The following is a 22500-nucleotide window of genomic DNA, read 5'->3' on the forward strand; positions in this document are numbered from 1 at the left end:
TTGTTCTGATAACAACATCGATAAGATGTTGTAATGACAAAACATTCACTGCCTCGTGAATGTTGCCGTCAGTTTTTTGGGGTGGCAGGGTAACCTAGTGGTTAGAGCGTTGGACTAGTAACCGCAAGGTTGCAAGTTCAAACTCTCCGAACTGACAAGGTACAAATCTGTCGTTCTGCCCCTGAACAGGCAGTTAATCCACTGTTCCTAGGCCGTCATTGAAAATAAGACTTTTTTCTTAACTGACTTGCCTAGTTAAATAAAGGTAAATATAATTGTTACGCTATTTAAGAGGAGTGTTAACCGAGCTGTTATTTTTATGTTATCTGTTTAAGTGAATGAATATGAATTTGCCTTTAATTTTTATGCAGATGTACAGTATTTACATTTTTCACTGCACATCAATCAACGCGTTCTTATCTTTGTACGTTTCCATATAATATCACACTTCAATTAAATAATTAAATAAAAAAATAAAAGTTGTGTCTTATAAATATGTTCCTCAACTGCGTTACCCACTCCAGTCAGCAGGTGGCGATGTGAGTCTCAGGTGATGCTGTCAGAGTGTGACGTATAATCTAGTGGACAGGAGGACGCCACTTCAACAATAACAAGTATCGTCAGCCAGCTTCGTAGCCGATATAGGCAAAAACATTACATCTCTTTAGTCTGTTTTGGTATCTATTATTCAGTGTGTTTTAAACATACTTCTGTCGTATCTATTTACGTTGTTTGTTGGGTAGCTGGCTTGCTAAGTTAGCATTAGCAAACAGTGCTACTGCTAACTATCTAGCTAGTTAACATCCCCGACCATGAACTCACTAAACTACTACCCCGGTGTTAAAGAAGAGGAGGTCTGCTGGACGGAGAAAGAGGGTCTCGTGAAAGAGGAAAAGGAAGAGGAGGCTGTAACAGTAAAAAAAGAAGTAGAGGGTGAGGCTGTTTCAGTGAAAGAGGAAGAATATTTAAGAGTGAAAGAGGAGGATGCTGTTTTTGGAGTGGAGGAGGAGGAGGGGGAGATTACTGTGACGTTGAAAGAGGAGGAAGAGGAGGAGGATACCGGAGATCTGATTAATACTAGTAAGTAACGTTACTGTCTTAGAAACAGGGGCACAAACTCTTCAATCATTGAATCATTGAAGATTGTTAGGTCACATGGTTGAAGAGCTATAGAAAGTTTCAAATATTTATCTTAAAACATGAAAGTGATTTATTGGAAACACCTACCCTGAAGTTGGTTTGAGGTGTTTCAGTCGTATTGTGAAGGAGCTATTACAGTTTTTTTTTAAAAGTATATTTAAATAAATATATATATATATATCATTTAAATACATATATATATATATATATATATATTCTACAAATGTTGCTAAAATGCTATAAGAAAACCAAAGGGTGTGCAACTTGCATACTTATATAAGGAATAATGAACAGTAGACATACGGCTGGTAGGTCACGTGGTTGAAGAGCTATAGACATTTAAAAAATATATCTATATAAATTGTGTAAGTAATTTATAGGAAAACCAAAGGGTGTGTAATATGTGTCCCTACCCTGTGAACAATCCAACGTTGGTTTGGGGTGTCTAGGTCACATGGTCAAGTAGAGACCCAGAGCACGGAAATGGTATATCACACGCTGCAGTTGAGCAACAATGGCAAATTAATTCTGCTTTGAAAAGTCGATAAACATCTGACCCCACTTTTGAGAAAATGGCCCCTTGTCTGTTTTGGTACACCTACTAGAGAGCTCGTATTTGTCTACACCCATCCAGCATCGTTCACACCCTCTTAAGCCTCAGCCCCACCCATCTCTTTAAGGAGTCACATGTGAGGCCATGTGCTAAACAGAGGGAGTAGTGTAGTAAACAGCCAAAGATTCCAAGACCAAAGGCTGGTTTATACTAGGTCTATCGACATGTCTGTAGACAGTTGTCGCAGTGACATCATGAACATTCTATTGTCGTCTGACATCAAACTTGTCGTTGTCGTTATAAAAAAGTATAAACACAAAAACAGCTGAATGACATCATCAGCCTGGTGGTCCAAAATAGCATAACTGGTGTATTTTAACACCAATAAACCCATCTGTTTAAAAATGTATTTAGTATAAAACTAAATCAAATGACTAAATCAAACTTTCTAAACAATGTTTTGGTTTGTTTCTAGTTTGTTAACTGGCTATCTAACAATACGTTGGCTGTCTATCTAACAATAAGTTACCTGTCTATCTAACAATAAGTTGGCTGTCTATCTAACAATAAGTTACCTGTCTATCTAACAATAAGTTACCTGTCTATCTAACAATAAGTTACCTGTCTATCTAACAATACGTTGGCTGTCTATCTAACAATAAGTTACCTGTCTATCTAACAATAAGTTACCTGTCTATCTAACAATAAGTTACCTGTCTATCTAACAATAAGTTACCTGTCTATCTAACAATACGTTGGCTGTCTATCTAACAATAAGTTACCTGTCTATCTAACAATAAGTTACCTGTCTATCTAACAATAAGTTACCTGTCTATCTAACAATAAGTTACCTGTCTATCTAACAATAAGTTACCTGTCTATCTAACAATAAGTTACCTGTCTATCTAACAATAAGTTACCTGTCTATCTAACAATAAGTTACCTGTCTATCTAACAATAAGTTACCTGTCTATCTAACAATAAGTTACCTGTCTATCTAACAATAAGTTACCTGTCTATCTAACAATAAGTTACCTGTCTATCTAACAATAAGTTACCTGTCTATCTAACAATAAGTTACCTGTCTATCTAACAATAAGTTGGCTGTCTATCTAACAATAAGTTACCTGTCTATCTAACAATAAGTTACCTGTCTATCTAACAATAAGTTGGCTGTCTATCTAACAATAAGTTGGCTGTCTATCTAACAATAAGTTACCTGTCTATCTAACAATAAGTTACCTGTCTATCTAACAATAAGTTACCTGTCTCTCTAACAATAAGTTGGCTGTCTATCTAACAAAGACTTGGCTGTCTATCTAACAATAAGTTGGCTGTCCATCTAACAATACGTTGGCTGGTTATCTAACAAAGAGTTGGCTGGCTGTCTAGCCAATTGAAATAATGACCACATCATATAGCTGACCACATCTTCACTTTAGCTCATTTGTACTAATTATTACAGGAAAATAAACTAGCAAAACAAGATCATTATTTGCAAGTTATTTACAAGATAATGGTGAGCTAATTACAGTAAATAGCATATGATTGTGAGTATGACTGAATAAAAGCAAAGCATTCTACTGGAGAATTCTAGAACTTGGACACTGTCTCGTTGGCCTAACGTTATATCCTAATTTGACTTTGGTGCGGGTCATGTTGTTGTTCGTGTTAACCGTCTCTGGTAAACACACACTATATCAAATCAAATAAAAGTTTGTTTGTTACATGCACAGGATACAGAAGATGTAAAACAAATGACTCCACTAAAGTTTATTTGTCACATGCACAGGATACAGAAGATGTAATTGCTACAGTGAAATGGTTACTTGCATAGTGGAGTCATTTGTTTTAGATTGTTCACCATAATCCCAACTCATAATGTTACTACACTGCAAGAATCTACAGGTAACTAAAGTGAAACAACTAACTAGGTTCAATCTTAGCTTGCGGCTCTGAGTTACGAATAATATTTCTACACAGATCATACACGTAAAGCTGACAGTAAGCTTTAACTTGCAATGAAAACAACTTTCAGACAAAATTAGAAACGTATAATATCTGAAAATGTAGCTAGCTAGACTCTCAACTGCATACGTGGATGAAGGCTTCTCCCTCTCTGTCACAGATGTGATGCAATGTCATGCAATAAAATGCTAATTAATTACTTAAAAATCATACAATGTGATTTTCTAGATTTTTGTTTTAGATTCCGTCTCTCACAGTTGAAGTGTACCTATGATAAAAATGACAGACCTCTACATGCTTTGTAAGTAGGGAAAACCTGCAAAATCGTCAGTGTATCAAATACTTGTTCTCCCCACTGTATACCAAATCTGGAGTCAATCTGACTTATGGTTCATGAGAAGATTTTTCAAGTATTTTTAGCATTAGCATTAATTAGCATTAGCAAATGTGGTAACGTGCATCTATAGCTACAGTGCGGCCATATTTAAAATGCAGCAACCAAAACCTTTAAAGTCTGATGTCATGAGTCCAAAGACCAAATTTGGAGTGAATCTGACTTAGTTTATGAGAAGTAGATTTGTTTAATGATTTATTTTAAATCATTAGCATTAAATAAAAGTCAATTGTTAATTAATTTCCATCCATTTTGTAAGAATTCAATGCCAAACTTAACGTGGTTCATCGTGGTAATGGATTGGATGACCCTAAAATATTTCAAGTTGATAGGCCCTTGTAGAGTGGATATAAATGATAGGCCCTTGTAGAGTGGATATAAATGATAGGCCCTTGTAGAGTGGATATAAATGATAGGCCCTTGTAGAGTGGATATAAATGATAGGCCCTTGTAGAGTGGATATAAATGATAGGCCCTTGTAGAGTGGATATAAATGATAGGCCCTTGTAGAGTGGATATAAATGATAGGCCCTTGTAGTGGAGTGGATATAAATGATAGGCCCTTGTAGAGTGGATATAAATGATAGGCCCTTGTAGAGTGGATATAAATGATAGGCCCTTGTAGAGTGGATATAAATGATAGGCCCTTGTAGAGTGGATATAAATGATAGGCCCTTGTAGAGTGGATATAAATGATAGGCCCTTGTAGAGTGGATATAAATGATAGGCCCTTGTAGAGTGGATATAAATGATAGGCCCTTGTAGAGTGGATATAAATGATAAAGTGGATATAAATGATAGGCCCTTGTAGAGTGGATATAAATGATAGGCCCTTGTAGAGTGGATATAAATGATAGGCCCTTGTAGAGTGGATATAAATGATAGGCCCTTGTAGAGTGGATATATAAATGATAGGCCCTTGTAGAGTGGATATAAATGATAGGCCCTTGTAGAGTGGATATAAATGATAGGCCCTTGTAGAGTGGATATAAATGATAGGCCCTTGTAGAGTGGATATAAATGATAGGCCCTTGTAGAGTGGATATAAATGATAGGCCCTTGTAGAGTGGATATAAATGATAGGTAGAGTGGATATAAATGATAGGCCCTTGTAGAGTGGATATAAATGATAGGCCCTTGTAGAGTGGATATAAATGATAGGCCCTTGTAGAGTGGATATAAAATGGGAACGTTGTAGAAGAAAGAGAATAACAACGGGGTTTTCAGGAGCTTCGCTGTGAACCCCTAATTAGTCATTCAGGGCATATCATCTTAACTGTTGATGCTTTCACTCTGGATAACAGTGTCTTCTAAACGACTAAGATGTCAAAGTAAAATGTATGTGGAGGTTTCATTTCAGGTTTAACTAAATAATCTGCTGAACTAAATACTCTGTTTGTCTTTGGCAGGAGAGAGATCAGACTCTCACTCTGACAGCAGCAAGAGTCCCTCAGAGGAACCAGTCACAGAGACGTCCAAACCAGCGAGACGACGCCACTGCTTCAACTGTGGAAAGAGTTTTACTAAGTTACAGAACCTAAAAAAGCATGAGAGGACACACACAGGAGAAGAGCCTTTCCAATGTTCCCAATGTGGAAAGAATTTTATTCAGTTAGCGAGCCTGAAAAGACATAAGAAAATACACACAGGAGAGAAGCCTTACCACTGTTCCCAATGTGGAAAAAGTTTTAGGTTGTTAGGTAGCCTTAAGGAGCATGAGAGAATACACACAGGAGAGAAGCCTTTCCAATGCTCTCACTGTGAAAAGCGTTTTACCCAGTTAGGGAGCCTAAAAGATCACGAGAGAATACACACAGGGGAAAAACCTTTCCAATGCTCCCAGTGTGGAAAGCGTTTTACCCAGTTAGGGAACCTAAAAGATCATGAGAAAATACACACAGGACAGAAGCCTTTCCACTGCTCCCAGTGTGGAAAGAGTTTTACCTACTTAGCGCATCTGAAAAACCACGAGAAAGCACACACAGGAGAGAAGCCTCACCTCTGCTCTCAGTGTGGAAAGAGTTTTACCCAGTTAGGGGACCTGAATAGGCATGAGAGGACACACACAGGAGAAAAGCCTTTCCAATGTTCCCAGTGTGGAAAGAATTTCACACGGTTAGGGAACCTAAAAGAGCATGAGAGGACACACACACGGGAAAAGCCCTACCCATGCTCCCTGTGTGGAAAGAGTTTTACCCAAGTAGGGTATCTGAAAAAACACGAGACAACACACACAGGAGAGAAGCCTCACCTCTGCTCCCAGTGTGGAAAAAGTTTTACCCAGTTAGGGGACCTGAATAGGCATGCGAGGACACACACAGGAGAAAAACCTTTCAAATGTTCCCAGTGTGGAAAGAATTTTACCCGGTTAGAGAATCTAAAAGAGCATGAGAGGACACACACACAAGAAAAGCCTTTCCAATGTTCCCAGTGTGGAAAGAGTTTTACCCGGTCAGGGAACCTAAAAGAGCATGAGAGGACACACACCCGGGAAAAGCCCTACCAATGCTCCCTGTGTGGAAAGAGTTTTACCCACTTTGGGTATCTGAAAAAACATGGGAGAACACACACACAGGAGAAAAGCCTCACCTCTGCTTCCTGACTGGAAAGAGTTTAACTAAGTTAGGGGTCCTGAATAGGCATGACAGGACACACACAGGCGGGGATAAGACCTACCACTGCTCCCAGTGTGGAAAGAGATTTAACCGGTTAAGGCAGCTGAATAAGCATGAAAGAATGCATACACAGGAGGAGAAGACATACCACTGCTCTCAGTGTGGAAAGACATTTTCCCGATCAGGGGAAAACACACCAGATAACTTTTCTTGCCCAGAGAGAGATTTTTTTATTTGCAAGTAGACAAATAATGCTGGCGACTATATAAATATTTACACAAAAAAAGAAATGAAACATGGCATTGATCAAACTACCAAACTGAACTGACTCAAGAGAAAACACGAGGGAAGTGAGGAGCTGTGTTCTGTCTGATGTTTTTGACTGAGAACTTGTGGTTTTGTTGTTGTCACATGAAATCAAATTGTTTATATGGATGATTCTCCGTAAACCAGTTTTAAAACAGTTTCTGTAGATAATGGAGTTACAAAACCATGATGCATCTGTAAAAACCAACTGTCATTCTGAGGACTAAGTTTAGTAGTTACAAAACCAAATGTCGTTCTGAGGACTAAGTTTAGTAGTTACAAAACCAAATGTCGTTCTGAGGACTAAGTTTAGTAGTTACAAAACCAACTGTCATTCTGAGGACTAAGTTTAGTAGTTACAAAACCAAATGTCGTTCTGAGGACTAAGTTTAGTAGTTACAAAACCAACTGTCGTTCTGAGGACTAAGTTTAGTAGTTACAAAACCAAATGTCGTTCTGAGGACTAAGTTTAGTAGTTACAAAACCAACTGTCGTTCTGAGGACTAAGTTTAGTAGTTACAAAACCAACTGTCGTTCTGAGGACTAAGTTTAGTAGTTACAAAACCAACTGTCATTCTGAGGACTAAGTTTAGTCAAAGTGTCTTATTTTCAATACATTTTATTTTCGCCTGAATCATCTTTTCTTCTGGATTAAATTCTTGGGTCATTTTCTTTCTTTAGAAAAAACAAACTTATTTCAAATAAAACCCAAAGTATGTTCCTGTAATTTGTCCATAAATCATAAAAAAATGGTATATTCATTGAAGTTTACATTATACTATACTATGTATTATGTACAAACACAGTGTCTGTGGACATGTTGGGGAAAAAGTCTGATTTAATTTTAAACATGTTTATTTTCAGTGTTATTTAACTCCGACCTTTACATCACAAGAGCAATGTCAAAAAATATATATATATATATTACAAATGGATTAGTTTATAACTGTTATGGTAATTAGAACTTTGTGGAAATTGTGGTAAAATGCATAATATCTGATAAAAACTTTTTTTTTTAAATATAATTATGAAATAGATAAGTACACATTCTAATCTCAGCGGTCCAAGAGAACATCTCATGACAAATGACACTTGAGGAATGTTGTGGTAAAAACATGACCTTATTCTAAGATAGAGACTTTGCTACTGCGGTGTTTTCATCTCGAGATATGATCATGTCCTAAATCAGATTTTTTTTTTAAAAGAAGGGCAAATAGGTATTTTGTTTAGATTATGAGTGTTGATTATGTAAATACAAGTATAAAACCTCTTGTCTTTCATTGTATGATTTTGGATATTGCTGAATGTAAATGATGATATCATTTAAAGGAAGTACAGTGTATTCAGGAAGTACTCAGACCCTTTGAACTTTTTACCACATTTTTTTACGTTACAGCCTTATTCTAATGTGTTTTTATTCTCCCCTCATCAATCTACACACAATGACAATGAATATTGAAAATCAGACCTTCTTGTTGAGTATCTGATCATCTATGTGTATAGGAGTGGTTAAAACATGCTAATAATGGACCTCTGAGTACATCAACAAAAAGTTGGGACCTGGAGATTTCCCAGACTTATTAAAGGCTTTAATGGCATCAAGAAGTTCCTCCTCTGTAATTTAATCACATGAGTCATTCTGTACAACTCTTCTGTAATTTAATCACATGAGTCATTCTGTACAACTCTTCTGTAATTTAATCACATGAGTCATTCTGTACAACTCTTCTGTAATTTAATCACATGAGTCATTCTGTACAACTCTTCTGTAATTTAATCACATGAGTCATTCTGTACAACTCTTCTGTAATTTAATCATGAGTCATTCTGTACAACTCTTTTGTAATTTAATCACATGAGTCATTCTGTACAGCTCTTCTGTAATTGAATCACATGAGTCATTCTGTACAACTCTTCTGTAATTTAATCATGAGTCATTCTGTACAACCCTTCTGTAATTTAATCACATGAGTCATTCTGTACAACTCTTCTGTAATTTAATCACATGAGTCATTCTGTACAACTCTTCTGTAATTTAATCATGAGTCATTCTGTACAACTTCTGTAATTTAATCATGAGTCATTCTGTACAACTCTTCTGTAATTTAATCACATGAGTCATTCTGTACAACTCTTCTGTAATTTAATCATGAGTCATTCTGTACAACTCTTCTGTAATTTAATCACATGAGTCATTCTGTACAACTCTTCTGTAATTTAATCACTCTTCTGTACTGCTCTTCTGTAATTTAATCATGAGTCATTCTGTACAACTCTTCTGTAATTTAATCACATGAGTCATTCTGTACAACTCTTCTGTAATTTAATCACATGAGTCATTCTGTACAACTCTTCTGTAATTTAATCACATGAGTCATTCTGTACAACTCTTCTGTAATTTAATCACATGAGTCATTCTGTACAACTCTTCTGTAATTTAATCACGAGTCATTCTGTACAACTCTTCTGTAATTTAATCACATGAGTCATTCTGTACAACTCTTCTGTAATTTAATCACATGAGTCATTCTGTACAACTCTTCTGTAATTTAATCACATGAGTCATTCTGTACAACTCTTCTGTAATTTAATCACATGAGTCATTCTGTACAACTCTTCTGTAATTTAATCATGAGTCATTCTGTACAACTCTTCTGTAATTTAAACAGTCATTCTGTACAACTCTTCTGTAATTTAATCATGAGTCATTCTGTACAACTCTTCTGTAATTTAATCAAATCATACACTCTTCTGTAATTTAATCACATGAGTCATTCTGTACAACTCTTCTGTAATTTAATCACATGAGTCATTCTGTACAACTCTTCTGTAATTTAATCACATGAGTCATTCTGTACAACTCTTCTGTAATTTAATCACGAGTCATTCTGTACAACTGTTAAGTTTACATTATTAATAGGAGGGAAATAATCCATACAATTAGCGTTGATTAGAGGAGTTGGAGGAGACTGAAATGAAAACATATGCTGAAAGTACTTTACTTCCTCTTTCTAAATATCATTTGGCGAATCACAGGTGACTCCGTCATTTGTCTCGAGTTTCAGTCAATTATTTTTGGTCGAATTTGTATGTTGAAGATTTTTTTTTTAAATAATTTGGTGCATTTTTCCCCAATAACATTTGTTATTGTTACCCATCTAGCTATCAGGGACCTTACAGATGCTGTCTTTGTCAGCTGAATCTGTGTTAGAAATTCACTACTAGACTAAGGGACCTTACAGATGCTGTATGTATGGGGGACAGAGAAAGGGTTAGTCATTCACTACTACACTGAGGGACCTTACAGATGCTGAATAGGGGACAGAGAAAGGGTTAGTCATTCACTACTAGACTGAGGGACCTTACAGATGTTGTATGTATGGGGGAACAGAGGAAGGGTTAGTCATTCACTACTACACTGAGGGACCTTACAGATGCTGTATGTATGGGGGACAGAGGAAGGATTAGTCATTCAAAGATCACATCAACCCCTATTATTTCCCACAGAGTGAGTCCATGTAACTTATTATGTGATTTGTTCAGCCACATTTGTATAGATTTTTTATATTTAACGAGGCAAGTCAGTTACGAACAAATTCTTATTTACAATGACGGCCTACCCCTACCAAACCCGGGCCAAACCCCGATCACGGCCGGATGTGATGCAGCCTGGATTTGAACCAGAGACTGTAATGACGCCTCTCGCACTGAGATGCAGTGCCTCAGACCACTGCGCAACTCGGGATCTTTCACTCCTGAACTAATTTAGGCTGAAAACTTATGCAACAAAATGTGAAATAAGTAATTTTCAAAAGGCATGTATTTTATACACGGTTTGTCTGTTAAACGTTGGTTACTATGACGACAATCCCATGGTTGAAATGTCACTGTCGAAACAATAGTTTACGTTTGACTTTTTGGAAATCCAATTTTCCACGTCGATTCCATGTCACAATTTGTTGACTAAATTACGTTGAAACAACATTGATTCAACCAGTTTGTGCCTAGTTTAAAATTTTCCTCTAGCTACTAGCTCAACAACCACATCCTTTATTAGCAGACTGAGGTCTTGTACTTAAAGGAATGATTTGTACCAAATACAACGCTCTTAGTTATGATAACATTGATAAGTTGTTAACATACAAAAATATTCACAGCCTCATGTTTCCATCAATGTTATTCCACCATGTCAGAGAAAACACAGGCGCTGATTTTACACTGAAGAAAAAATATCAACGCAACATGTAAAGTGTTGGTCCCGTGTTTTATGAGCTAAAAATAAAAGATCCCAGAAATGTTCCATTTGGCACAGAAAGCTTATATCTCTATAATGTTGTGCACAAATTTGTTTACATCCCTGTTAGTGATTATTTCTACTTTGCTAAAATAATTCATCCAGGTGTGGCAAGCAATCAACATAGACAATCTCCCACAAACAAACAGTGAAACCCAGGCTACCTAAGTATGATTCTCAATCAGAGACAACTAATGACACCTGCCTCTGATTGAGAACCATACTAGGCCGAAACATAGAAATCCCAAAATCATAGAAAAACAAACATAGACTGCCCACCCCAACTCACGCCCTGACCATACTAAATAATGACAAAAACAACAGAAATAAAGGTCAGAACGTGACAGCTAAAATAATCCATCCAGGTGTGGCATGTCAAGATGCTGATTAAACATCATGGCCATTACACAGGTGCACCTTGTGCTGGGGGACAATAAAAGGACACTATAATGTGCAGTTTTGTCACAAAACACAATGCCACAGATGTGTCAACTTCTTGAAGGAGCGTGTAATTGGCATGATGACTGCAGGAATGTCCACCAGAGCTGTTGCCAGAGAATGTAATATTCATTTATCTGCCATTAAGCCGATGCCGATGCCGTTCTAGAGAATTTGGCAGTACATCCAACCGGCCTCACACCCATAGACCACGTGTAACCACGCCAGCACAGGATTTCCACATACGGCTTCTTCACCTGCGGGATCGTCTGAGACCAGCTACCCAGACAGCTGATGAAACAGAGGAGTATTTCTGTCTATAATAAAGCCCTTTTTTGGGGAAAAACTCATTCTGATTTTATGGGCCTGGTTCCCCAATGGGTGGGCCTATGCTCTCCCTAATCTATGTGAAATCCATAGATTAGGGCCTAATGAATTCATTTCAATTGACTGATTTCCTTACATGAACTGTAACTCAGTAAAATCGTCGACATCTTTGCATGTTGCATATATGTTACGTGCGTATTAAAAATGATTTGATTAAATGCAAACATATTTTGGTCTGAATATCAATAAAATGTGGAACACCAATATTTAAAGATCGACTGGTACACCATTTAGGCGCGCTATTATATAGACCTACGTGTTTATTTTTGTTTGACTGAATTAATGTAAAATTGTGTCCCCTAAAAGGACTTTTTGCTGCGTTACCAACTCCGGTCAGCAGGAGGCGACGTGGAGACTATTTGCGTGACGTAGAAAATAGTGGACATGACGTCGCAAACCAACAACAACAAAGATGGAGGCGCCTAGTAGGGAACTAACTATGTTGATAGCATTTAAAAACAATTAATTTACATTTGAGAACTCTTTATTTTATATATATATATATATATATATATAGAAATAAACGTTTTGTTAAATATATAAGTCATCTTTTTGTTATATATAAACTTTTTGTTAAATATCTAGGTACGTTAAATTCAGTGTGCTAGCTGCCCATTGCTAATTCTGGTTGATAAGTCACAGCCAGCTAACCTATTATTTTATATATATATAGAAATAAACGTTTTGTTAAATATATAAGTAAACTTTTTGTTATATATAAACTTATATAACTCATATTATCCTTGACGACCGAGCGTCGAGGCACATATATTTGGTTGAGGACTAACTAACTACACTTAGCTACTTACTAAAAAGGAACAATATGATGGAGGAATTAGACGAGTCATTGAGTTAGCCACAGTAGTTAATTAGCTGTATGAAGAAACAATAACCTGACACCGACATTTTCCAGACTCCAGAAAAGTGATTAACGAACGTCAGTTACCTCGTTTACATAAATCTAATCACTATCCGACTGGTCACCTGTGTTTTAGGTGACTGTAACGTTACTAGTCTGTCTAGCGGTCAGCTAGCTATTCCAGCGCCGCCGACCAACCGGTCCCAGACATGAGCTCTCTAAGCTACTTCACTCCGGCCCGAGAAGAAGAGCTGCTGTGGTCGGGAAACGCAGGCGCAGCCAGCGGACCTCAACCCAGCACCCTCGGAGGAGAGGAGGCACGGCGCTTCTATCAAAGCCTCATAGAAGAAGGGGATGGAGAGGAGAGACGAGGAATGGAGCAGAGGGGGAGAGAGAACCGCAGGGGGAGAAGAGCAGGGCAGCACGTCCAGGTACCACAAACACAACAAATATAGCCTAGTAGCTACATCATCTATGATCATGACATGTATGATTTATAAATAAAGTTTTTCCTCAGTATATATACACAGTACCAGTCAAAAGTTGACACCTCCTCATTCCAGGGTTTTTCTTAATTTGTACTATTTTCTACATTGTAGAATACTAGTGAAGACATCAACACTATGAAATAACACATATGGAATCATGTAGTAACAAAAAAAGTGTTAAACAAATCAAAACATATTTGTTTCTGACTACAGTTTCTTCAAAGTAGCCACCCTTTGCCTCTGACAACTTTGCACACTCCAGATGCACCAGTGAAGCATCTGCTGATTGACCATCTGCTGATTGACCATCTGCTGATTGACCATCTGCTGATTGACCATCTGCTGATTGGCCATCTGCTGATTGACCATCTGCTGATTGACCATCTGCTGATTGACCAAAATGTAACTAAAGTACATGTATTCTTTCCCACAGGCTAGCAGGCAGCAGGCTAACACCACCAGTACTACCACAGAACTGGAGGGGCTAAGACTGCTGCGTTGTGCCCAGGAAGGAGACCTGTCTGGGGTGAGAGGCCTGCTGTCCCGGGGGGTGGATGTCAACTTCCAGGTAGGTAACAGAATCTGAACCTGGGTCTCCCACAGGGAGTAGGTAACATGAGGGATCTGAACCACGGGGAGTAGGTAACAGGAGGGATCTGAACCTGGGTCTCCCACGGGGAGTAGGTAACAGGAGGGATCTGAACCACGGGGAGTAGGTAACAGGAGGGATCTGAACCTGGGTCTCCCACGGGGAGTAGGTAACAGGAGGGATCTGAACCATGGGGAGTAGGTAACAGAGGGGATCTGAACCACGGGGAGTAGGTAACAGGAGGGATCTGAACCACGGGGAGTAGGTAACAGGGGGATCTGAACCACGGGGAGTAGGTAACAGGAGGGATCTGAATCTGGGTCTCCCACGGGGAGTAGGTAACAGGAGGGATCTGAACCACGTGGAGTAAGTAACAGGAGGGATCTGAACCTGGGTCTCCCACGGGGAGTAGGTAACATGAGGGATCTGAACCACGGGGAATAGGTAACATGAGGGATCTGAACCACGGGGAATAGGTAACATGAGGGATCTGAACCACGGGGAGTAGGTAACAGGAGGGATCTGAACCACGGGGAGTAGGTAACATGAGGGATCTGAACCACGGGGAGTAGGTAACAGGAGGGATCTGAACCTGGGTCTCCCACGGGGAGTAGGTAACAGGGGGATCTGAACCACGGGGAGTAGGTAACAGGAGGGATCTGAACCACGGGGAGTAGGTAACATGAGGGATCTGAACCACGGGGAGTAGGTAACATGAGGGATCTGAACCACGGGGAGTAGGTAACAGGAGGGATCTGAACCACGGGGAGTAGGTAACAGGAGGGATCTGAACCACGGGGAGTAGGTAACAGGAGGGATCTGAACCTGGGTCTCCCACGGGGAGAAACCAAGTAGGAGAATGGATTACTAGACCGGGTTGGCGGAGTGAAAAGTCATTTGAGTTTTTATCACCGGGTTGCCTCCCGGACGTGAGCCAGGTGCCCCTTTCAAAGCCCGCGGAGAAGATGGCTCAAAACAAAAAGTGACCTAGGCGATACATGTAGACTAATGAGTAGGATGCTGTGTTTTCACATGCTGAAGTGGGGCTTTTGATTAAAAAAAATATTTGCCTGAAAATGTAGCATTCTTACCTCAGGAAGTTGGTGACTCCTGAATCAGGGAGAACGGGCTTGTGGTAAAGGCTGGAGCGGAATCAGTGGAATGTTGGAAAATACATCACACACACACTTGGTTTCCATGGTTTCCATGTGTTGGATGCCATTCCATTTGCTCCGTTCCGGCAATTATTATGAGCCGTTCTCTCCTCAGCAGCCTCCAAAAGGTCTTACATATATTTTAAGATTACTGTTCTATTTGAGCAGGGCGCACCTCCCTCACCGGTTTCACCCAGTCACGCAACAGGCCATAGCCCCGGTTCAACCTGGGGCAGTTTAATCAGATCACCTCAGTGTCCTGTCCATTAGACCATAGCCCCGGTTCAACCTGGGGCAGTTTAATCAGATCACCTCAGTGTCCTGACCATTAGACCATAGCCCCGGTTCAACCTGGGGCAGTTTAATCAGATCACCTCAGTGTCCTGACCATTAGACCATAGCCCCGGTTCAACCTGGGGCAGTTTAATCAGATCACCTCAGTGTCCTGACCATTAGACCATAGCCCCGGTTCAACCTGGGGCAGTTTAATCAGATCACCTCAGTGTCCTGACCATTAGACCATAGCCCCGGTTCAACCTGGGGCAGTTTAATCAGATCACCTCAGTGTCCTCACCATTAGATCATAGCCCCGGTTCAACCTGGGGCAGTTTAATCAGATCACCTCAGTGTCCTGACCATTAGACCAATAGCCCCGGTTCAACCTGGGGCAGTTTAATCAGATCACCTCAGTGTCCTGACCATTAGACCATAGCCCCGGTTCAACCTGGGGCAGTTTAATCAGATCACCTCAGTGTCCTGACCATTAGACCATAGCCCCGGTTCAACCTGGGGCAGTTTAATCAGATCACCTCAGTGTCCTGTCCATTAGACCATAGCCCCGGTTCAACCTGGGGCAGTTTAATCAGATCACCTCAGTGTCCTGACCATTAGACCATAGCCCCGGTTCAACCTGGGGCAGTTTAATCAAATCACCTCGGTGTTCTGATCATTTGAACAAGAGGAATTCCCCCTCTTTGACCTGTTACCCTGATTACTTTTGAAGTCCCAGGCAGAACTACCTCATCAGGAGGAGCCAAACTCACTACATCAGGATGCCAGTAGGTCAAGTACTCAATTCACGGCTTGTATTCAATTTGAATAATAATCAAATACATGGTTCTAAATGCATCTATTTCACAGGTTCGATTTAAAAAGCTCCATGACAACCAACCTCCTTCCCGTTTCCCTCGAACCAACCTCCTTCCCGTTGCACTTGAATGAACCTCCTTCCCGTTGCCCCCAACGAACCTCCTTCCCGTGGCCCCCAACGAACCTCCTTCCCGTTGTCCCCAACGAACCTCCTTCCCGTTGCCCCCAACGAACCTCCTTCCTGTTGCCCCCAACGAATCTCCTTCCCGTTGCGCTCGAATCAACCTCCTTCCTGTTGCCCCCAACGAACCTCCTTCCCGTTGCCCCCAATGAACCTCCTTCCCGTTGCCCCCAACGAACCTCCTTCCCGTTGCCCCCAACGAACCTCCTTCCCGTTGCGCTCGAATCAACCGCCTTCCTGTTGCCCCCAACAAACCTCCTTCCTGTTTCCCCCAACCAACCTCCTTCCCGTTGCGCCTGAACCAACCTCCTTCCTGTTTCCCTTCCTGTTTCCCTCGAACCAACCTCCTTCCTGTTTCCCTCGAACCAACCTCCTTCCTGTTTCCCTCGAACCAACCTCCTTCCTGTTTCCCTCGAACCAACCTCCTTCCTGTTTCCCTCGAACCAACCTCCTTCCCAAGTGCCCTCGAACCAACCTCCTTCCCAGTGCCCTCGAACCAACCTCCTTCCCAGTGCCCTCGAACCAACCTCCTTCCCAGTGCCCTCGAACCAACCTCCTTCCTGTTGCGCTCGAATCAACCGCTTTCCTGTTGCGCTCGAATCAACCGCTTTCCTGTTGCCCCGACAAACCTCCTTCCCGTTGCCCTCGAACCAACCTCCTTCCCGTTGCCCTCGAACCAACCTCCTTCCCGTTGCGCTAGTCTTTAACACCAGTTGTCTTTCTCTTACTAACACTGACTGAGCTGAAAGCTGCTTTACTGAGGAGTGTCTGCTACATGACCAAAATGTTCTCTACACATGCTTCTTAATGTCTTTCTCTCCCTGACTCTCTCCCCCCTCTCTCTCTCTCTCCATCTCCTCCCTCTCTCTCATCTCCTCCCTCTCTCTCTCTCTCCATCTCCTCCCTCTCTCTCCATCTCCTCCCTCTCCCTGACTCTCTCCATCTCTCTCTCTCTTTTTCTCTCTCTCTCTCTCTCCATCACCTTTTTCTCTCCCTGACCCCCCCCTCTCTCTCTCTCTCTCCAGGACAGCTGGTGGTGGACAGGTGTGATGTGTGCAGCGGCGGCAGGGCAGCGGAGTGTCGTTAGGCTCCTCCTCCAGCAGGGGGCGGCGTGGGTGGGCGTGGTCGACACGCAGGGCCGGGACGCCAGGGAGCTGGCTAGGATGGCGGGGCATAGCGGGGTCCTAGAGGAACTGGACCACTACGGGTCTCCGCAGGACTGTGACCGGCCTGGGAGACAGAGGGGTCAACACAACCATTACAGGAGAGAGACGCAGGACCACCAGGACCACAGGTTAGTGACTGACTGACTGACTGACCACAGGTTAGTGACTGACTGACTGACTGACTACAGGTTAGTGACTGACTGACTGACTGACCACAGGTTAGTGACTGACTGACTGACTGACTACAGGTTAGTGACTGACTGACTGACTGACTACAGGTTAGTGACTGACTGACTGACTACAGGTTAGTGACTGACTGACTGACTACAGGTTAGTGTGACTGACTGACTGACTACAGGTTAGTGACTGACTGACTGACTGACTACAGGTTAGTGACTGACTGACTGACTACAGGTTAGTGACTGACTGACTGACTACAGGTTAGTGACTGACTGACTGACTGACTACAGGTTAGTGTGACTGACTGACTGACTACAGGTTAGTGTGACTGACTGACTGACTACAGGTTAGTGACTGACTGACTGACTGACTACAGGTTAGTGACTGACTGACTACAGGTTAGTGACTGACTACAGGTTAGTGACTGACTGACTGACTGACTACAGGTTGAGTGACTGACAGGTTAGTGACTGACTACAGGTTAGTGACTGACTGACTGACTGACTACAGGTTAGTGACTGACTGACTGACTGACTACAGGTTAGTGACTGACTGACTGACTGACCACAGGTTAGTGACTGACTGACTGACTACAGGTTAGTGACTGACTGACTACAGGTTAGTGACTGACTGACTGACTGACTGGTTAGTGACTGACTACAGGTTAGTGACTGACTGACTGACTACAGGTTAGTGACTGACTACAGGTTAGTGACTGACTGACTGACTACAGGTTAGTGACTGACTACAGGTTAGTGACTGACTACAGGTTAGTGACTGACTGACTGACTACAGGTTAGTGACTGACTGACTGACTACAGGTTTGACTGACTGACAGGTTAGTGACTGACTGACTGACTACAGGTTAGTGACTGACTGACTGACTGACTACAGGTTAGTGACTGACTGACTGACTGACTACAGGTTAGTGACTGACTGACTGACTGACTACAGGTTAGTGACTGACTGACTGACTACAGGTTAGTGACTGACTGACTGACTACAGGTTAGTGACTGTTGACTGACTGACTGACTGACTGACTACAGGTTAGTGACTGACTGACTGACTACAGGTTAGTGACTGACTGACTGACTACAGGTTAGTGACTGACTGACTGACTGACTACAGGTTAGTGACTGACTGACTACAGGTTAGTGACTGACTGACAGGTTAGTGACTGACTGACTACAGGTTAGGTTGACTGACTGACAGGTTAGTGACTGACTGACTGACTACAGGTTAGTGATTGACTGACTGACTACAGGTTAGTGACTGACTGACTGACTACAGGTTAGTGACTGACTGACTGACTGACTACAGGTTAGTGACTGTGACTGACTGACTGACTGACTACAGGTTAGTGAGGTTAGGTGACTGACTGACTGACTGACTACAGGTTAGTGACTGACTGACTGACTGACTACAGGTTAGTGACTGACTGACTGACTGACTACAGGTTAGTGACTGACTGACTACAGGTTAGTGACTGACTGACTGACTGACTACAGGTTAGTGACTGACTGACTGACTGACTGACTACAGGTTAGTGACTGACTGACTACAGGTTAGTGACTGACTGACTACAGGTTAGTGACTGACTGACTGACTGACTACAGGTTAGTGACTGACTGACTGACTACAGGTTAGTGACTGACTGACTGACACAGGTTAGTGACTGACTGACTGACTACAGGTTAGTGACTGACTGACTGACTACAGGTTAGTGACTGACTGACTGACTACAGGTTAGTGACTGACTGACTGACTACAGGTTAGTGACTGACTGACTGACTACAGGTTAGTGACTGACTGACTGACTACAGGTTAGTGACTGACTGACTGACTACAGGTTAGTGACTGACTGACTGACTGACTACAGGTTAGTGACTGACTGACTGACTGACTACAGGTTAGTGACTGACTGACTGACTACAGGTTAGTGACTGACTGACTGACTACAGGTTAGTGACTGACTGACTGACTACAGGTTAGTGACTGACTACAGGTTAGTACAGGTTAGTGACTGACTACAGGTTAGTGACTGACTACAGGTTAGTGACTGACTGACTGACTGACTACAGGTTAGTGACTGACTGACTGACCACAGGTTAGTGACTGACTGACTGACTACAGGTTAGTGACTGACTGACTGACTACAGGTTAGTGACTGACTGACTGACTACAGGTTAGTGACTGACTGACTGACTACAGGTTAGTGACTGACTGACTGACTACAGGTTAGTGACTGACTGACTGACTACAGGTTAGTGACTGACTGACTGACTACAGGTTAGTGACTGACTGACTACAGGTTAGTGACTGACTGACTACAGGTTAGTGACTGACTGACTGACTACAGGTTAGTGACTGACTGACTACAGGTTAGTGACTGACTGACTGACTGACTGACCACAGGTGACTGACTGACTACAGGTTAGTGACTGACTGACTGACTACAGGTTAGTGACTGACTGACTGACTACAGGTTAGTGACTGACTGACTGACTGACTACAGGTTAGTGACTGACTGACTACAGGTTAGTGACAGACTGACTACAGGTTAGTGACAGACTGACTACAGGTTAGTAACTGACAGACTGACTACAGGTTAGTGACTGACTGACTACAGGTTAGTGACTGACTGACTGACTACAGGTTAGTGACTGACTGACTGACTACAGGTTAGTGACTGACTGACTGACTACACTACAGTGACTGACTGACTGACTACAGGTTAGTGACTGACTGACTGACTGACTACAGGTTAGTGACTGACTGACTGACTACAGGTTAGTGACTGTGACTGACTGACTACAGGTTAGTGACTGACTGACTGACTACAGGTTAGTGACTGACTGACTGACTACAGGTTAGTGACTGACTGACTACAGGTTAGTGACTGACTGACTACAGGTTAGTGACTGACTGACTGACTACAGTTTAGTGACTGACTGACTGACTGACTACAGGTTAGTGACTGACTGACTGACTACAGGTTACTGACTGACTGACTGACTACAGGTTACTGACTGACTGACTGACTACAGGTTACTGAGACTGACTACAGGTTAGTGACTGACTGACTGACTGACTACAGGTTAGTGACTGACTGACTGACTGACTACAGGTTAGTGACTGACTACAGGTTAGTGACTGACTGACTGACTGACTGACTACAGGTTAGTGACTGACTGACTGACTGACTACAGGTTAGTGTGACTGACTGACTGACTACAGGTTAGTGACTGACTGACTGACTACAGGTTAGTGACTGACTGACTGACTGACTACAGGTTAGTGACTGACTGACTACAGGTTGACTGACTGACTGACTGACTGACTGACTACAGGTTAGTGACTGACTGACTGACTACAGGTTAGTGACTGACTGACTGACTACAGGTTAGTGACTGACTGACTACAGGTTAGTGACTGACTGACTGACTGACTACAGGTTAGTGACTGACTGACTGAGGTTAGTGAACACAGACAGCCAGGGACCAGGGACGGTACTGTCATGTGGTCGACCAGACTGACTGACCACAAGTTATATTAGGGACCAGGGACGGTAATGTCATGTGGTCGACCAGACTGACTGACCACAGGTTAGGTTAGGGACCAGGGACGGTACTGTCACCAGACTAGACTGATGCAGTCACTTCATGTTAATGATCTAATCCACCTGGAAGACCAGGTGAATTTAGACAATCCCTGACCTGATCAGGTGGTCAGGTGTGGTGAATATAGACAATCCCTGACCTGATCAGGTGGTCAGGTGTGGTGAATATAGACAATCCCTGACCTGATCAGGTGGTCAGGTGTGGTGAATATAGACAATCCCTGACCTGATCAGGTGGTCAGGTGTGGTGAATATAGACAATCCCTGACCTGATCAGGTGGTCAGGTGTGGTGAATATAGACAATCCCTGACCTGATCAGGTGGTCAGGTGTGGTGAATATAGACAATCCCTGACCTGATCAGGTGGTCAGGTGTGGTGAATATAGACAATCCCTGACCTGATCAGGTGGTCAGGTGTGGTGCCTAGTTGGAACACCATCCTGCAGTATCTGAGGCTCTCCTACCCCTGTCCTAGTGTAGAAATAAGACCTGTGATTGAAGGTTTGTTGTCAAGGAGATACTCATTTTTCTCCTCCCTTGTTGCTTCTCTCCCTCCCCCAGTTCTCCCCCAGCGGTAGCAGCAGTCCAGACTCATCAGAACCAGTCCACCCAGAATCAGACCCAGTGGTGTCCAGTCTGCAGTGTCCACTACTCCTCTCCCCCAGAGACACACCTCTCCTCCACCCTCCACCTGTTCTCTCTCTCCCGCCCTGCCCCCCTTCCCCACTACTGCCTCCCCCCCTCCACCCCCGCCTACCAGATGATGCTGCGCTCCGGATGGACCCCTGGAGGGGGGCTGGGGCCCGAAGGGGAGGGTCACAAACAGCCGGTCCGGACCGTCCTGAAGAGGGACAGTAGAGGCCTGGGGTACGGACCCACACCCCGACCCAAGGTCACACACTTCCAACCCAAAGACCCGCAGGCAGTCAGACGGACGGGGAAGGAGGGTCGGGGGAGGAGGGGGATGAAGGAGGAGAGCAGGAGGGAGGAGAAGGACAGGAACTGGGAGAGGGACTTCCGCTCTTCCTTTAACACCTTTGACCCCTGACCTCTAAATGCTGACCCAGGGACAACTGTTG

At 42.5% G+C, this 22500-nt stretch overlaps 2 protein-coding genes and 1 long non-coding RNA gene across 7 annotated transcripts in view; all 3 read left to right on the forward strand.

The window, feature by feature from the left end:
* The first annotated feature begins 557 nt into the window (after nucleotides 1-557).
* Nucleotides 558-9195, forward strand: LOC112241747 (gastrula zinc finger protein XlCGF26.1-like). Its single transcript, XM_042315195.1, has 2 exons — nucleotides 558-1080; nucleotides 5465-9195. The coding sequence occupies exons 1-2, from the start codon at nucleotides 813-815 to the stop codon at nucleotides 6655-6657; spliced, it is 1461 nt and encodes a 486-aa protein (XP_042171129.1). The 5' UTR covers nucleotides 558-812; the 3' UTR covers nucleotides 6658-9195.
* A 3291-nt stretch (nucleotides 9196-12486) lies between these two features.
* Nucleotides 12487-22500, forward strand: part of gpank1 (G patch domain and ankyrin repeats 1) — a 10117-nt gene continuing 103 nt past the window's right edge. Inside the window, exons 1-5 of one of the 2 annotated variants that reach the window (XM_042315193.1) lie at nucleotides 12487-12680; nucleotides 13091-13385; nucleotides 13876-14010; nucleotides 17481-17749; nucleotides 21983-22500. The exon at nucleotides 21983-22500 is cut by the window's right edge and continues 103 nt beyond it. In XM_042315193.1, the coding sequence (XP_042171127.1) occupies nucleotides 13164-13385; nucleotides 13876-14010; nucleotides 17481-17749; nucleotides 21983-22469 (1113 nt within the window). In that variant the 5' untranslated portion in view covers nucleotides 12487-12680; nucleotides 13091-13163 and the 3' untranslated portion in view covers nucleotides 22470-22500. Of the gene's footprint in view, nucleotides 13386-13875; nucleotides 14011-17480; nucleotides 17750-21982 lie in introns of both variants that reach the window. The other variant, XM_042315192.1, reaches the window with a different exon arrangement.
* Nucleotides 14017-17344, forward strand: LOC121844749. Of its 4 annotated transcripts, none has more exons than XR_006082153.1 (3): nucleotides 14017-14571; nucleotides 14604-14645; nucleotides 14677-17344. It is a non-coding gene; the product is annotated as an uncharacterized LOC121844749 (long non-coding RNA). The 4 variants fall into 4 exon arrangements; XR_006082154.1 differs by having other exon boundaries at nucleotides 14017-14443; nucleotides 14476-14645; XR_006082152.1 differs by having other exon boundaries at nucleotides 14017-14296; nucleotides 14328-14645.

The sequence above is a fragment of the Oncorhynchus tshawytscha genome, unplaced genomic scaffold, assembly GCF_018296145.1.
Source record: "Oncorhynchus tshawytscha isolate Ot180627B unplaced genomic scaffold, Otsh_v2.0 Un_contig_7308_pilon_pilon, whole genome shotgun sequence".
In the NCBI taxonomy this organism is placed as follows: domain Eukaryota; kingdom Metazoa; phylum Chordata; class Actinopteri; order Salmoniformes; family Salmonidae; genus Oncorhynchus; species Oncorhynchus tshawytscha.

Coding starts and splice junctions, on each gene's coding strand:
- LOC112241747 (XM_042315195.1), top strand. CDS start 813: ATGAACTCACTAAACTACTACCCCGGTGTTAAAGAAGAGGAGGTCTGC. Junction 1,081..5,464: donor CGGAGATCTGATTAATACTA/GTAAGTAACGTT, acceptor TGTCTTTGGCAG/GAGAGAGATCAGACTCTCAC.